Genomic DNA, 13,729 nt, shown 5'->3' with positions numbered 1-13,729 from the left:
GCATTTTAATATACCTCCATTCAACAGCAATGCTAAGTGCAAACGTTTTAAGGATATTTTGTCAGATCCATCCAAAAATCAAGAAACAAACGCTGCAGAAGACTTCCCTTCCTGCAATTAGTGAGGTTGGACACATTTTTTGCCTAATCTTACTCATGTGAACTTTGTTGACTTAAGTAATCCACAGGGAGCCCTATGGATATCAAAGTACTGTAAGGGGATGAAAAACATATGTTATTAGAGTCCAAGCACACATGAGCTTCACTGATTGTAAAGGTCAGTAGTTGACACTGTGGCTTACAGGGGGATTTTAAACAACAGCCAGCCTTTGTCACACGACGTTCACTAGTCACCTGACTAGGCTGCATGAAGGGGACACTGGATAAAAGAGGACTCACTCGCATGATAGTCCACTCCTTTTCTTATAAACTATTTATAGAGAAACTCTTTTGTAAGCCATTTCGCTTTTTCACGCATACACGCCTAGCTAAATATAATGTTAGAGCGTTTTTATTATTATTATTTTTCATTACACACACATATCCGTTATGAAACATCGGATAAACTACATAACACAACTGCACAAAATACAATAAATTAAAATATATATAAAAGTGTTTGACGGCAATTTCTCGACGTGTAAGCTAAAAAAACCTTTTAGAAATAACAAGCTTTATTTTTTTTCATATTATTATTTCTTTCAGTCGGGAAAAAAAATCTCCATGCAGTTTCCCGGCGTCACTGCTTGCTCGTGTTTAGTTACATAATATACCCTACATTACATACAGATCAAATTTATGCAAGTTACGACCCATTCGCGAGTTGTCTTTTGTGTTTTCTGCACAGCTACTTAACGTCTTAATTTGCGTTTATATCTTGTCACTTGAGCAACCAGTCGAGTCCGAAGGCTGTCGTCCAATACTACAGTCGGGCTAGATTTGAGTGAAGCCCGATTTGTAAACGAGGCGTTCTTTTGAATCGGATCGCTTAAGCTGAACCGGTTCCTTAACGATTCGTTTATCTGAATAGGTGCGGGGGGGAAAAGTGTTTGGACATGTCTGCTTTGTGGTAGTGAACCGAAAGGAGAAGATAATCAGAAAGAGAAGATTTTTCCTAAGTGAATTGAGAATTTAATGAGGCGAAAAGTAAGTTACTTTTTATTTGGAAATACTACAATTAATGCGAAACGAATTAGAAACATATTTACAACGTTGTAAAACATTGTATGTTTTTGTTGTTTTATCAACATACGAAGTGAGTTTTTGTTTTTAATAAATATAACACGTGGAAAACTTTCTAGCCAAGAAATGTAAAATAGTTTTAGTACATATAGGCCTAATTTCGAAGCAAATTATTATTAGTAAAGTGCTTTAAAGGCTGAACAAACTGAACCGAGATATGATATTGCGATAAAGAAAACAAAATATAATTGTTTTCTACTTCAAGTATTTAAAATATTTTTTTAACTGAAAACGTGTCTAAATGTGGCCTTTTTGTTCGGAAAGTTTCAGTAATATACAAACCCGGGATGTAGGGGACCACGTACAGTCGTAATTACGTAAAAGAACGTCTGAACCATTTTTGAACCGATTCTCAGAAACCAACTGTTCAGAGGAGCCGACTCTCGAAATCGATTCAAACATCCCATCGCTAGCTGGAATTCGAGCGGGGAAGTGACGCTTTCTTCCAAAGCCTTTCCCCATCCGCATCCGCCGGAACACAGAACTTCGCGCAATTGGAGTCCCTCGATGTCAGTCAACAGCAGCTTTGCCACCACCTCTCCTGATTCTCTTCTCTGCTGCACTTGGCGACCATATCGGCCGTCAGGGAAAGAAATGCCAACGGGATGAGGGGATCGTAGGCCATGTAAATACAAAATGTTAAACGTTTACGAGTTCATCGACACATTGACGCGCAGTTTGCTTTTCGATGATCGCAGTTATGGTCCCGATCGTATCCCGTCCGTGTGTTTTATCCACCACCGTCTGTAGCCTCGGGAAAACGCACCCGACTGTTCTTGATAGCATTTTTTTCGCAAACAAAAGAAGACACCCGAAAAAACAATAAAAGAGCGCGACAGAAGGATCGGTGAGTTTATCTCTCCGTGTGTTGTGAATGCGCATCGATTATTTCATGTTATGGCGAATGTTCGATGTCTTTTAACTAGTTTTTTTTTCAGTCGGCCCCCTTTCCGATTGTCCGAAGCCGGTTCAACTAAAGCGAGAGAAATGCATAGATACGCTTAAAAACGACGTACTTTGAGTTGCTCGGCACAGACTTATATTGATGATACACATATGGTTTATGCAGTTCAGTGGTTCTAACAGCAAGTAATGTGTGGTGAGAAGCATGAAGAGCCCCAGAAATACCGCTATTTCTGTGCCTGCATTGACTGATATACCTGCTGCACTGTTAAAGCTAAGGCCTACACTAGTCTGTTTAACACCAAACTTTACGTTTTGTCAGAAAATAAATCATTATATTCATTCTTTTATCTGACATAAATGTAGGCACATGGTAATGTGTTTATCTGAGGTTTATTAGGAGTATACACATGACGGCTTATAAAATGACATAACATGTCAAACAATAGAAATGCTTTGCAATGGAGTAAATCCAACCTGAATTCGGCTCCGTGGTATTAATTTCTGTAAGAAGATAAACCTTTTCATCTTTTTTTTTTCTACGTTTCTTTAAATTTTTACATATTTTCATAAATAAAAAATCGCACACCAGAATAGCTTATTAAAAATATATATTCATATTAAGATGAGAACGTAATTTTTTTAATAGTTATTGTCACAAATGAACTCTTTAATGGCAATATTTTGCCAGCTTTAATTTTATGCATATATATATATATATATATATATATATATATATATATATATATATATATATATATATATATATATATATATGGATGCCATATAAAACCAAAAAATTAGTCCAAGTTGGATAGATACTCTATTGTATCTGTTAACTCTTCATTCTGAATTTAAGCAATTCTGAAAAAATGAATTCATGAAATGTGAAAGAAGCTGTACATAATAACAAGATATCATAACATAGTCGCATCTGAAATTTGTTTTTGAGACGGATATGTGACGGCTGTGAGTGTCTGGAGAAACAAAACCCATTCTGAATCGGTTAATAGAAAGTCCTATGTTCTGAAATATGTCAAATGTTAGATAAAATAGAAATTCACTGCACGTTTTAAATATTAGGGATGTTTTTTGTAACTTCTAAGAGGCAGTTTGCCTAGAACCTTGTATGTTTGAATTTGCAAAAAGTGCACTGATCCAAGTGGTATCAGATGGGAAATGTTACTCAATATAGGCTTAATGCCTATCTATATGTCCTAAATAGGGGGGGTTGTGTCCCATTGTTGCATAAGATATACAGTGGTGTAACTTCAGTGTGCCCGTAAACCCTCTTTAGTCTCTTGCCTAAAAAGCGTGGTTTGAGGATGACTGGGCAAATGTTCCGTTTCTGCAGACCTGCAGCAGTGCTGAAGATTGTGGGTTTGTTCAGAAAACATATTAGCTTTTGAAATATCACCTGCTAGATCAGGGTGGCACACATACGTTCTTTTGACGAGCAAGACAATTAGCAAAGAGTGAGAAGCTCTGAACTCCTGCTGGCTTATTTCCATGTGCAGAGGTTAAGGCCTGTCCAGATATTTTAGTTGTCTTGAGCGGGGCTTAGACATTGCAACAGACGTTTCCTAGAAATCTGCTTCACTACACTAAGTACATCAGTACTGCAAGTCCTCATTAGCTAACGTGAACCAACAATGAGCAGTGTTTGGTTTTTATTTTTATTTATTTTGTTTTATTTAGCAGCATTTATTAATTGTTAGTTGTTTAAAAAAAAATAATGAATCTATAGTGAATTTTCAATGTTAAGTAAATCTTGACATTAACATATAATTAATAAATGCTGAACTAATGTAGTTAATTTTAATAAATTAAACATGGTCTTAACTACTCTGTGGACAGGTTTTCTGGTTGATTTATTTTATAGATTTAATTTATTAAAGAAATTAGGATGTTTCATGGGTCTACAATGTACTCTTTAAAAAATGGTTTTGCAGTGATTCTTAAAATAACAATTTTTTTTTGCAAAGGATGGAAACCTCTTCATGTAACCATAAATGCCAATAAAGAAACATAATTTAAGCATATTGTATTCAAAGGTTTGGGTTATGTAAAATTTTATGCTCCCCAAGAATGTATTACAGGTATACATTTAAAAAAGCAGTTTTGTGAAATAATATAATTTACAATAACTCTATTCTTCTGTTGTCCTAATTATATAATCATACATTTATTACAATTCTGTAATTCTAAAATCAAAGGTATTTAAATTTTAGCAGCCATTACTTTAGTCTTCAGAAATCATTCCAACGCGATGCTTTGGCTCGAAATAACAGCATGTTTTTGAAATATGAATATTCCGTGACTTTTTTTTCTTAATGTCTCTACTGTTAGTTTTTTTTGGTAGACGTGGATTCAAGTGATCAAAAATATGAATAAAAAAAGGAACATTTAATTCCAATCCTTTAAACAGTAGTGTAAATTATACTGTTAAGTGTGACAACGAAACAAACATTTTAAAAATGATTACATGGATCATAATTGTGGGATCACATAGTAATTATGGCTCTAAGCTCATTTCTAGCATTTCAAAGAACTAGTGTAGAGTTGAAAAGAGATGGCTCTTTTTCAGAGAGCAGCTAAAGTAAAACACAGCATTGCTGAGACCCTGTCTGCCTTATCTGTTGTGCAAGGAAGTACAACCCACCCTGTCTATCTGCTATCCAGGGCATGGATGTTATCATCAACTCATCAGTGCGACTCTACTGTACCACTTAGTGTACTCATATTTTACTTCATATAAATACAGATGTTTTTCATTTAATATAGTTTCTTGTTTTCAGAGAAGGGCATGTTTTGCATCCGGTAGTTTCTTGCAGTTACCGAAGGTGCGTGTGGTTGATAGGGGCTCTTTCTCAATCTCATGTCGTGCTCAGACTTTTATCAAAAGAGCTCAGGCACGCACAGAACAGAAGCTGAATTCTGGCGTGAATGCTTGTTTTAAACGACTGCGTGGATTTGTGAGTTGTCTGTCCAGAGTGAGAACGGGGCGGACTGCTCCGGACTGCTTCCTCTTCTGGCGCTTGGGTGCTAGAGATGTCTGGTGTGGAATTTGGCTGCGGTATCAGGTGAAGGGGGGCGAGACCTGGGGGGACAGAGGGGGCTGGGCCCACTCTACCAGGAAGCTGGAGCTCTGGGCAAGGCTTGTTAGCGTTCTTGGTAGCAGAAACCCAAGCCGAGCAGAGAATAGCATAGTATTTAACGGGCTAGTGTTTTGTGATCTGGTGCCAGGGTTCATCCACAGACAGTTCTGTTGCATCTCGTCAATGATAGAACAAGGGGAACACAAGAACAGATCTACTAATCCGTATGCTCTTACTGGTTGAAGTTGTGGAATTTTGTGCACGGTACAGAAGTACCAAAGAATTAGCACTTTAAAGTAAAAGTTTTTGGAGAATAAAATGTCAACGTTTGGCTGAATTAATGTTAAATTATTATGTATAAATTCAAACAACATGCTTATTCTTTTACATAAAATGTCAAAAAAAAGCATATAAAGTGTTATTGTTTTAAATTAGTACAAAAAATTAAGCAAAACCTAGTATAGTGGCAAACTGAAAAAAATGTAATTAGTATTTAGGGTAAAAGTAATTTGCCTTTTAATGCAACATAACTTGATTTTTGTTGTAAAATATGTGTTATATTTGATACGCGTTTTCGTAAAATGCTTAAATGAAAATGTACTTTGTTCATGTTGTTTATGTAATTTAAGATATATTTTTATTCTAATCTATATGATCGTTAGTTCAGTATCTATAGAATGAGTAAAATTGGTTATGGAGAGTGGAATAGGTTGTTTTATTTATTTCTTTCCTATCTTTTTTGTAGCCATTTATTTTCTGGTAGTAATGTGCTAAATTTTATAAAACTTTATAAAAGTTCTAAAGTTCTAAAAAGTTAGATTTTCAGTAAGGACATTACATTATATAAAATCACGTGGACTCCTTTGTAAAGATAGATGTTCTTCCACTGAAGCACAAGATGCTCTTTGGAAATCGTGCCGAGGAACATGATCATCAGGTCTGAGAGAGACTTCATGTTCATGCAGCTTGACTGTAAAAAGTAAAAAGTGTACAAGCCAAGTTCTAAAACATTTAGAAAATTTCTATTCCAATAAACGGTGAAAACCTTTGTTTTTACATAAGCATTTTTAATGTATTATTATCTCCTGGGCATTTCTTCTTTATCTCGGTTTTGATATCACAACATCGACATTATAATATATTGTGTATACACAAGTACACAGTTATATTGAATCAACTATGTAAGTCATTTGTACTGTCTGTTTAGGTATAATTTCCACTTAGTTGAGGAAGGGGCATTGGCTTTGCCAATATGCTGTCTCAAACCATTTTTAAGCTAAACATTTTTAAATAGTTTTGTTTGTTTGCTCTTGGGGTGCGGTTCTGTCTCTTAGCCACACAAGGGAGCCCCACAGCCAAACATGTGCCTCCCCTGTGTCACATGCACAGTTAGAGAAAACATTATGGATGGAAATATTGGACAAAACAGCCAGATTCATTACGTCATGTATGTGTTATAGGTTGTTGCCAATATTAATGTCGCATAGAACACATACACATCCTTTTAAGGCATAATTACCATTTCTATACATGAAAATCCCTCAAGTATGACCATTGCACGATTGAGCAGTGTACTTTAGTTACTGTCTTTTGCCCATTTGGTTGAAGATCTCACTGTTGGTGTGTTTTGGGAAGTGGTTGACTTTAGGCGATAGACTTGGCCTTTAAACCAGACTGCACTAGGAGGATAATGTACATTCATTCTGGTGTGCATCCAAATCAGATTTGCCAAGGCAAGGTTATATAATATAAATTTACCACAGTCTTTGTCATTTCAGTAGTGCTAACGCTGATCACGCAACACCTTTTGCGCAATCGTCATTTCAATATGTATGCAACTTTTTTTTTGATTGAGAATCTAAGCTAAAAAGAAGTGACCGTTGACTACATATTTCATACTCGGTTTCACAGAATAATGAAGCCTTTTCATGAACCCTTTTGACCACCCTGCACTACAATTTTACAAATGTTATGTAGTGCAAGTTCATTCTGGAAGTGGAGCAAGGTTTCTGAGTTTGGGGGAAAGGTCAGCCTTGTTGGCCTCTATGCACATTGTCGCCATAGCTGCATTGCCAGATCTGAACTTTGATTTATGGTCATCCTTTATACTCACAGACTGGCTGTGAAAGGGACAAAGACAGGGTAACCAGAGGAAAGATGGGCAGAAAAGACAGAAAGAAGATTATGAGTTAATAGGATTTTGCTGTATGTGCACTCCTTTGCCGTACTGACATTGAGCAGGAGATTCTGCCAAAATGTCACTATGTCCAATATTTAGAAACATTAATGAAGGTGAGGGGTTAAAAAGTACAAGGGGTTTTTTTGACTGGGTTTGTTTTTAAATTTAGCTTTTGATTCCAGTTGAAAGAAAATTAAAATTTTTCTTAAAAATTAAAAGTTGAGATCCAACGCCATTTAGCTACATTCATTAATTTTACTGCATTTAAAAGTTACTAACCTGATGACCAATAACACAAAGGATGAATCCACCATGATAACAAAGCAACATGTTGTCTTTAACAACCAAGTCCAATATTATATTTTCAGGTGTATTTGAACTGGACCCACTCAGCAATCCGCTGGTCTTGACATATCGTAGAAAATACGGTCTTGGACTCATCCTTGAGATGGACTCGGTTATTGTTAACACTGCAAAAATGCCTTTGCACATTGGAAAATTCTGTAATTTTAAATAGGCCCTTTTACAGAATTTTCTGCACCTCACGCTCCAATCAATATAATCCATTCTGATACTAGTTGATGATTTTCTGTCAGTATCACAAGTCATAAGATTGTCCAACTGAAATTTGTAGGACATATGCACGACACCCAGCAGCCTAAAAGACATGAAACCCATCCTTTTCCTCTCCACTATCTGAGAGGAGGTGAATAATGCACTGTAGCTCTTTCTCCCACATGACCTACATTCTGTTGTTCTTTTTATCAGGAGACTTGATGAACTATCATTAATTATTTATGGCAGTTTTTCTCTCTAGTTCAGGCTTCTCTTGTTGTGACATATTTTACATTAAATAATTTAAAGTCCTGGTTTTTGATTGCAAATTAATGCAATGACATGCTTTGATGGATATTTTGTGGGGGATTTTTTTGCTTTTAGTATTATGTTATTGGTTTTATAACTCTTGGCTTTCCATAGAAAGACGTGCACTTGGGTTATACAGCGTGCTTTATGTGTTCATAGGTGGAAAGTTTATCCTGAAAGGATGGGTTAGCCAGAGTACATGTGCTCAATAAAAAAAGCTATTTTTTTTTCCTGAGCATATGCAGTTCTTGAGCTCATGCTTCACCTGGAGGTGATCACTACTCTATTTTTTGCTGACTCACAATTGGCCTGTTTTGACTTTTTGGTCTGGTCTATCATGGTGTTGCTTTTCCAAATGCATGTGAATAACTGGCAGTGATAGATTATTTAAGTTAAAGCCAAATTGAAAGTTATTTTACACAATTATTAAGGAAGATAGAATTTACAGAGCGCATGCAAAATCTCTTCATTAGCTGTTGAGTGCTCTACTCTGGTGGGTCAGAAAAAGACAGGCCCAGACCGGCATTGTAACTCAGCCCACGGCAGCATGTTAACTGGGAGCAGTTCCATGAGTTCATTTTTAGCGCTGGCCTTGAGTCTCAGTGAGTCTGCCTGGCAACACTTTAATCACTTAGGCCCTGTTTACACCTGGTATTAACATTCGTCTTGGGTGATCCAATCCTAAGCGATCAGCCGAGAACGATTGCTGTATACACCTGGAATTAACATGAGTCTCCTGTGGCCACTTATGATTGCATCATGTCTTCGGTAATTGTCACTCCCTTTGGATAAGTCATAAAAATATAAACACCAGAAGAGAACTGTCTCCATTCTGTCACAGATGGGGTTGTGGGTCCTTGCCTTCTCTGGCTTGCTTAGTTAGCGACACTTAATTTCTAGCGATTATCATTGATTTGATTACAAAAACCATCTCTGGATTTAATAAAAAATTAAGTGTTTAATCCTGTCTTACTATCATATATGTATGTAAAATATATATATATATATATATATATATATATATATATATATATATATATATATATATATATATATATATATATATATGTATGTATGTGTGTGTGTGTGTATTTGTTGACAAGGTGTGAAAGTGTGTAAATTGGTTTAACAAATTGATTGATCAGTTTTCATAGGAAAGCTTAAGTTACTACAAAAAGCAAAGCCTAAAATATCTGTTTCTGATGACTTCTGAATGTGAAAGTAACATTTTCGAAAATGTAAGGTTTGCACATTGCACATGGAGTCTAAAAGTTTTTTTTTGTGTTCTGCATCCTTTGGTGCTTAATATAAAATGCATACAGGTGTGAAAAGGCAAAAAAAATCTAACCAAATGTTTTATGACGGAGAAAAGTTTGAGGCAGTGTGTAAACATGATCGATACAACATGAGGTCATATTTATTTTTTTAACATGCAAAAATTTCAGACTCTGTGCAATGGCCTTAACCTATATTTAGAAGTAATAACTTGATTGATTTACCCAAGAAAGACGTATGTCTGTATGTCGTTTGTTTTTGTACGTCTAACTAGATGGTTTGTCGTCTCATTTGGAATTGTTATCATGCACTAATAAAAATCTGACTTTTTGTTTCAGATCCAGGTGCCCCCACCTCATGGAGAAAGTTGGCAAGGTGTGGAGCAACCTTAAGAAGGGATGTCAATCTCTGCTCCACACAGATGGGGGTTCTCGCATTGAAAGGCCACCACAGCTTCAACCGCAAACAGACACTGTTTGCCAGAGTGGGGACAAGGCCCAGGCAGACATCACTCTGGAGGCTGTTAGTCCCTCTAGCAGTGTGGCAGCACTCCCTCTAGTGGCATGGAGGACCAGTGGGAGTGTGACACGACAGGGCCACAACTGTGTAGTGGATGTACCCCAGATACTAGAGATCACAGTCGAGCAGGATACTGAAGATGCTCGAGCTCCCTTGGGAGCTCGGAGAGACTCTTACTCACGTCATGCACCTTGGAGTGGAAAGAAGAGACACTCGTGTTCCACTAAGGCTCAGAGCTCTCTGGAGACCACAGATCGACGATCAGGTCGGTCTCGGCGCAGGCATGGGGCTGGTAGCAGCCGTGAGGAACTGGAGTCAGGGGGAGCACGCTCCCTACGGCAGCAGATTCATGATACAGTGGGCCTGTGCCTGCCACTGCGTTCATCCTCTCGGAACACTCACCTTCCACCACCCAAACGTAAGATACAAATCACAGAGCTGATGCTAGAGACATGCCCCTTCGCTCCAGGATCAGACCTTGCCCGAAAATGGCACCTCATTAAACAGCACACAGCACCAGTCACAGTGACACAAGTAGATTCATCCACAGATGCTTGCAGTGCTACCTGTGCATCTCCGGAAGATGAAGAGGAGCGCTTGAGAGAGAGAAGACGACTCAGCATTGAGGAGGGTGTTGACCCACCTCCAGATGCCCAAATTCACACAGTGGAGGCTATCACAGCGCCTCTGGCTTCCCTTTATAAACTGGGACCTAAATTGGCCCCTGGAATGGGTGAGGCCACAGGAGATAGCCGGGGGGCAACAGCAGCTAACTGTGACTCTGAGGATGACGATACCACCACTCTTTGCTTGCAAGCTCGCAGGCCCAAGCAGCGGCACGCTTCGGCGGAGGGCATCCTGAGCAGCAAGCAACAGGGGCCTTGGAAAGTACACACTCAGATTGACTACATACACTGCTTGGTTCCAGATCTGCTACAGATCACAGCACTTCCCTGCTACTGGGGTGTGATGGACCGTTATGAGGCTGAAGCACTGCTGGATGGTCGGCCTGAGGGAACCTTTCTCCTGCGAGACTCGGCTCAAGAAGACTACCTGTTTTCTGTTAGCTTCCGCCGCTATGGCCGTTCGTTGCACGCTCGCATTGAGCAGTGGAATCACAACTTCAGTTTTGATGCACACGACCCTTGCGTGTTCCATGCAGCCACCGTCACGGCACTCTTGGAACACTACAAGGACCCTAGCGCTTGCATGTTCTTTGAGCCATTGCTCACTGTTCCTCTGCACCGGACTTTTCCATTTGGCCTGCAAAGCCTGGCTCGATCAGCCATTTGCGGTGGGGTCACCTACGATGGCATCGGGGCACTGCCACTGCCCCCTGCTCTGCAGGACTACCTCAGGGAGTATCATTATAAGCAGAGGGTCCGCGTACGCTGGCTTGAGAGAGAACCAGTCAAGGCCAAGTGAGGCAGGGCAGATACTTCTCAGCTCTCCAACAGGAGTAGTCCATTCAGCACTTTGCAGAGGTGGAGGAATTAGTTTTTTTTGGGGTGGGGGGATGTTCAGGGTTGAAAGGAGGGACCTGAAACTGAACACTATATAAGCTCCTATCATTTTTTTATCACTCTTAACAAACAAAAGAAATTACATATACAGTGGCTCTCCAGTGTGCACATTTCATTACAGCTTCTGGAATAGAAAGCAGCAGCCGAGGTCTCATTTTCCCTTCTCCCTCAGTTTCCATGGCTATGGGGGAATCTGCAGATACAGATATTTTCATACCCCTCCACTCTTTCACTGCTTGACTTTGTGGTTTATAGCCATTTCACTTTATTTTTGTTGTACCGTTTACCTGCTCTCAAATCCCTTACGTTAAATATGCATTGTTAATGTTCAAAGTAACATTGCGGACAAATTTTGAGAGAAGGGGAAATGAAGGGTGATGTTCAAATATTGCTTTCCCAGCTTCTTTCATCATCCTTAGCTTTTATGGTGCTCTGTCAGTGGTTCCTATGGTAACATTCTGCGCTCATTCCGTTGTTAAAGGAGGAGGCATTCTAGAGCAGGACATAGAAAGGCTTTCATCCTGCTCATAGAGAACGAGACGAAGAAATCATGAAAGATGGATTGACTTTAAACTATGTGTCCAGACAGCTTTTGGGAATGCGTTGCAGTGGAGAGAAGGGTTCTATGGCATTCTGCTTCCAGGAAGCGATAAGATGTGCACAACGTGGCACGGTGTGATGTGAGAGTGCTCGGTTTTCAAAAAACATAGTTACTCACACTCTGCGTTCTGTTGCTGTCAATGTTTTGTAATCATTAATTCCTACCACTAATTGCACAGGGGGGTGACTAATTCTGTATCGTCTTTTTTGTATTGATTTGAATGGTCTATCAGTGCCCTGGAGGTTGGGCGCTGGTTGAGAGCACTTTAACTTTAACTGTGCTTATGTTAGTGGGTGAAGCAAAGGCAATACATTAACCTGCTACACTGGGACCATTGCTTTTAGACATAAACACCCTCCTATATAGGAATAAACACTCAATTCTCAATGTTCTAAAGAGGACAGAGTAAATTTTGAGGTGACCCCATCAGTGCCATTGGATTTGGGTCAAGCTGGCTTGTTTGGCTTGGTTTTGGGATTATTTCATAATTGATTAAAAGGATAGTTAACACAAAAATGAAAATTCTGCCATTACTTACCCTTATGTCATTCCAACACTGTAAGACCTCTGTTCATCTTCAGAATGATTTTCTTTTTTTAATGAAATCCAAGAGCTTTCTGGCCCTGCACAGACAGCAACAAAACTACTACTTTCATGGACATTGGACATTGTTAAAATAGTCCATGTGACATCAGTGCTTCAACTGTAATCTTACGAAACTGTGAGAATACTTTTTATTCGCAAAGAAAACAAAAACCACGGCTTTACTCAAGTTGTTTTTCTCTTCTGTGTAGGTCTTTGTGGTTGCTCCATAAAATTTAGGTTGATGATCTCACATGCATTATTTTAAAGATTGCCTTTCTAGGTCTTGAACATGGTGTTTGTTTTGCTGTCTATGCAGAGTTGGAAAGCTCTCAGATTTAATCAAAAATATCATAATTTGTGTTCTGAAGATGAACAAAGGTTTTAGAGGTTTAAAACAACATAAGAGTGATTAATTAAAAACAGAATTTTATTATTTTTTGCATTGAACTATCTCTTTAATGATTTGTAGTACATTTATCATATTCTTTTTTTGAAAGCAACTAGGAAGAAAGTTCAGGATTTAGGCCAAGACCAGCTTCTTTATCACTTTATAATCAGCCATATCCGCACTTGAATTTATTTGACTAAAATGAGGGATTTCAACTGCCACAGGTGTTTCTGATGAATGCTGGAAAAAGGATAAGACAGATTTCTAACTCTCATGCTTTTTGCCCCATCTGTTTAGTCTCAAAAAAGTCCTGGATGACTTAAAGGAATAGTTTGCCCAAAAATGAAAATTGTGTCATCATTTACTCACCCTCAAGTAGTTCCAAACCTGTATGAATTTCTTTGTTCTGCCGAACACAAAGGAATATATTTTGGAAAAGGTTTGTAACCAGGCTGTTTTGGGTTACCATAGTATTTTGTTTTCTTACTATGGAAGTCAATGGTTTGGAACTACTTGAGGGTGAGTAAATGACACTATTTTCATTTTTTGGTGA

The 13,729-nt window shown here is 38.4% G+C and overlaps 1 protein-coding gene across 3 annotated transcripts; it reads left to right on the top strand.

The window, feature by feature from the left end:
* Positions 1-1,036: 1,036 nt before the first annotated feature.
* Positions 1,037-12,576, top strand: socs5a (suppressor of cytokine signaling 5a). Of its 3 annotated transcripts, none has more exons than XM_043253850.1 (2): positions 1,037-1,145; positions 9,899-12,576. In XM_043253850.1, exon 2 carries the CDS (start codon positions 9,918-9,920, stop codon positions 11,502-11,504), a length of 1,587 nt encoding a protein of 528 aa, XP_043109785.1. In that variant the 5' UTR covers positions 1,037-1,145; positions 9,899-9,917; the 3' UTR covers positions 11,505-12,576. The 3 variants fall into 3 exon arrangements, with proteins under 3 accessions (XP_043109785.1, XP_043109783.1, XP_043109782.1); XM_043253848.1 differs by lacking the exon at positions 1,037-1,145 and adding an exon at positions 1,711-1,866; XM_043253847.1 differs by lacking the exon at positions 1,037-1,145 and adding an exon at positions 1,712-2,088.
* The last annotated feature ends 1,153 nt before the right edge of the window (positions 12,577-13,729 follow it).

Source organism: Puntigrus tetrazona, chromosome 12 (genome assembly GCF_018831695.1).
Source record: "Puntigrus tetrazona isolate hp1 chromosome 12, ASM1883169v1, whole genome shotgun sequence".
NCBI classification, from domain to species: Eukaryota; Metazoa; Chordata; class Actinopteri; order Cypriniformes; family Cyprinidae; genus Puntigrus; species Puntigrus tetrazona.
Note: the sequence above shows the minus strand (reverse complement) of the source record. Positions and strands in the feature narration are given on the sequence as shown.

Excerpts from the sequence above, each read along its gene's own strand:
- socs5a (XM_043253850.1), top strand. The coding sequence starts at position 9,918 with ATGGAGAAAGTTGGCAAGGTGTGGAGCAACCTTAAGAAGGGATGTCAA.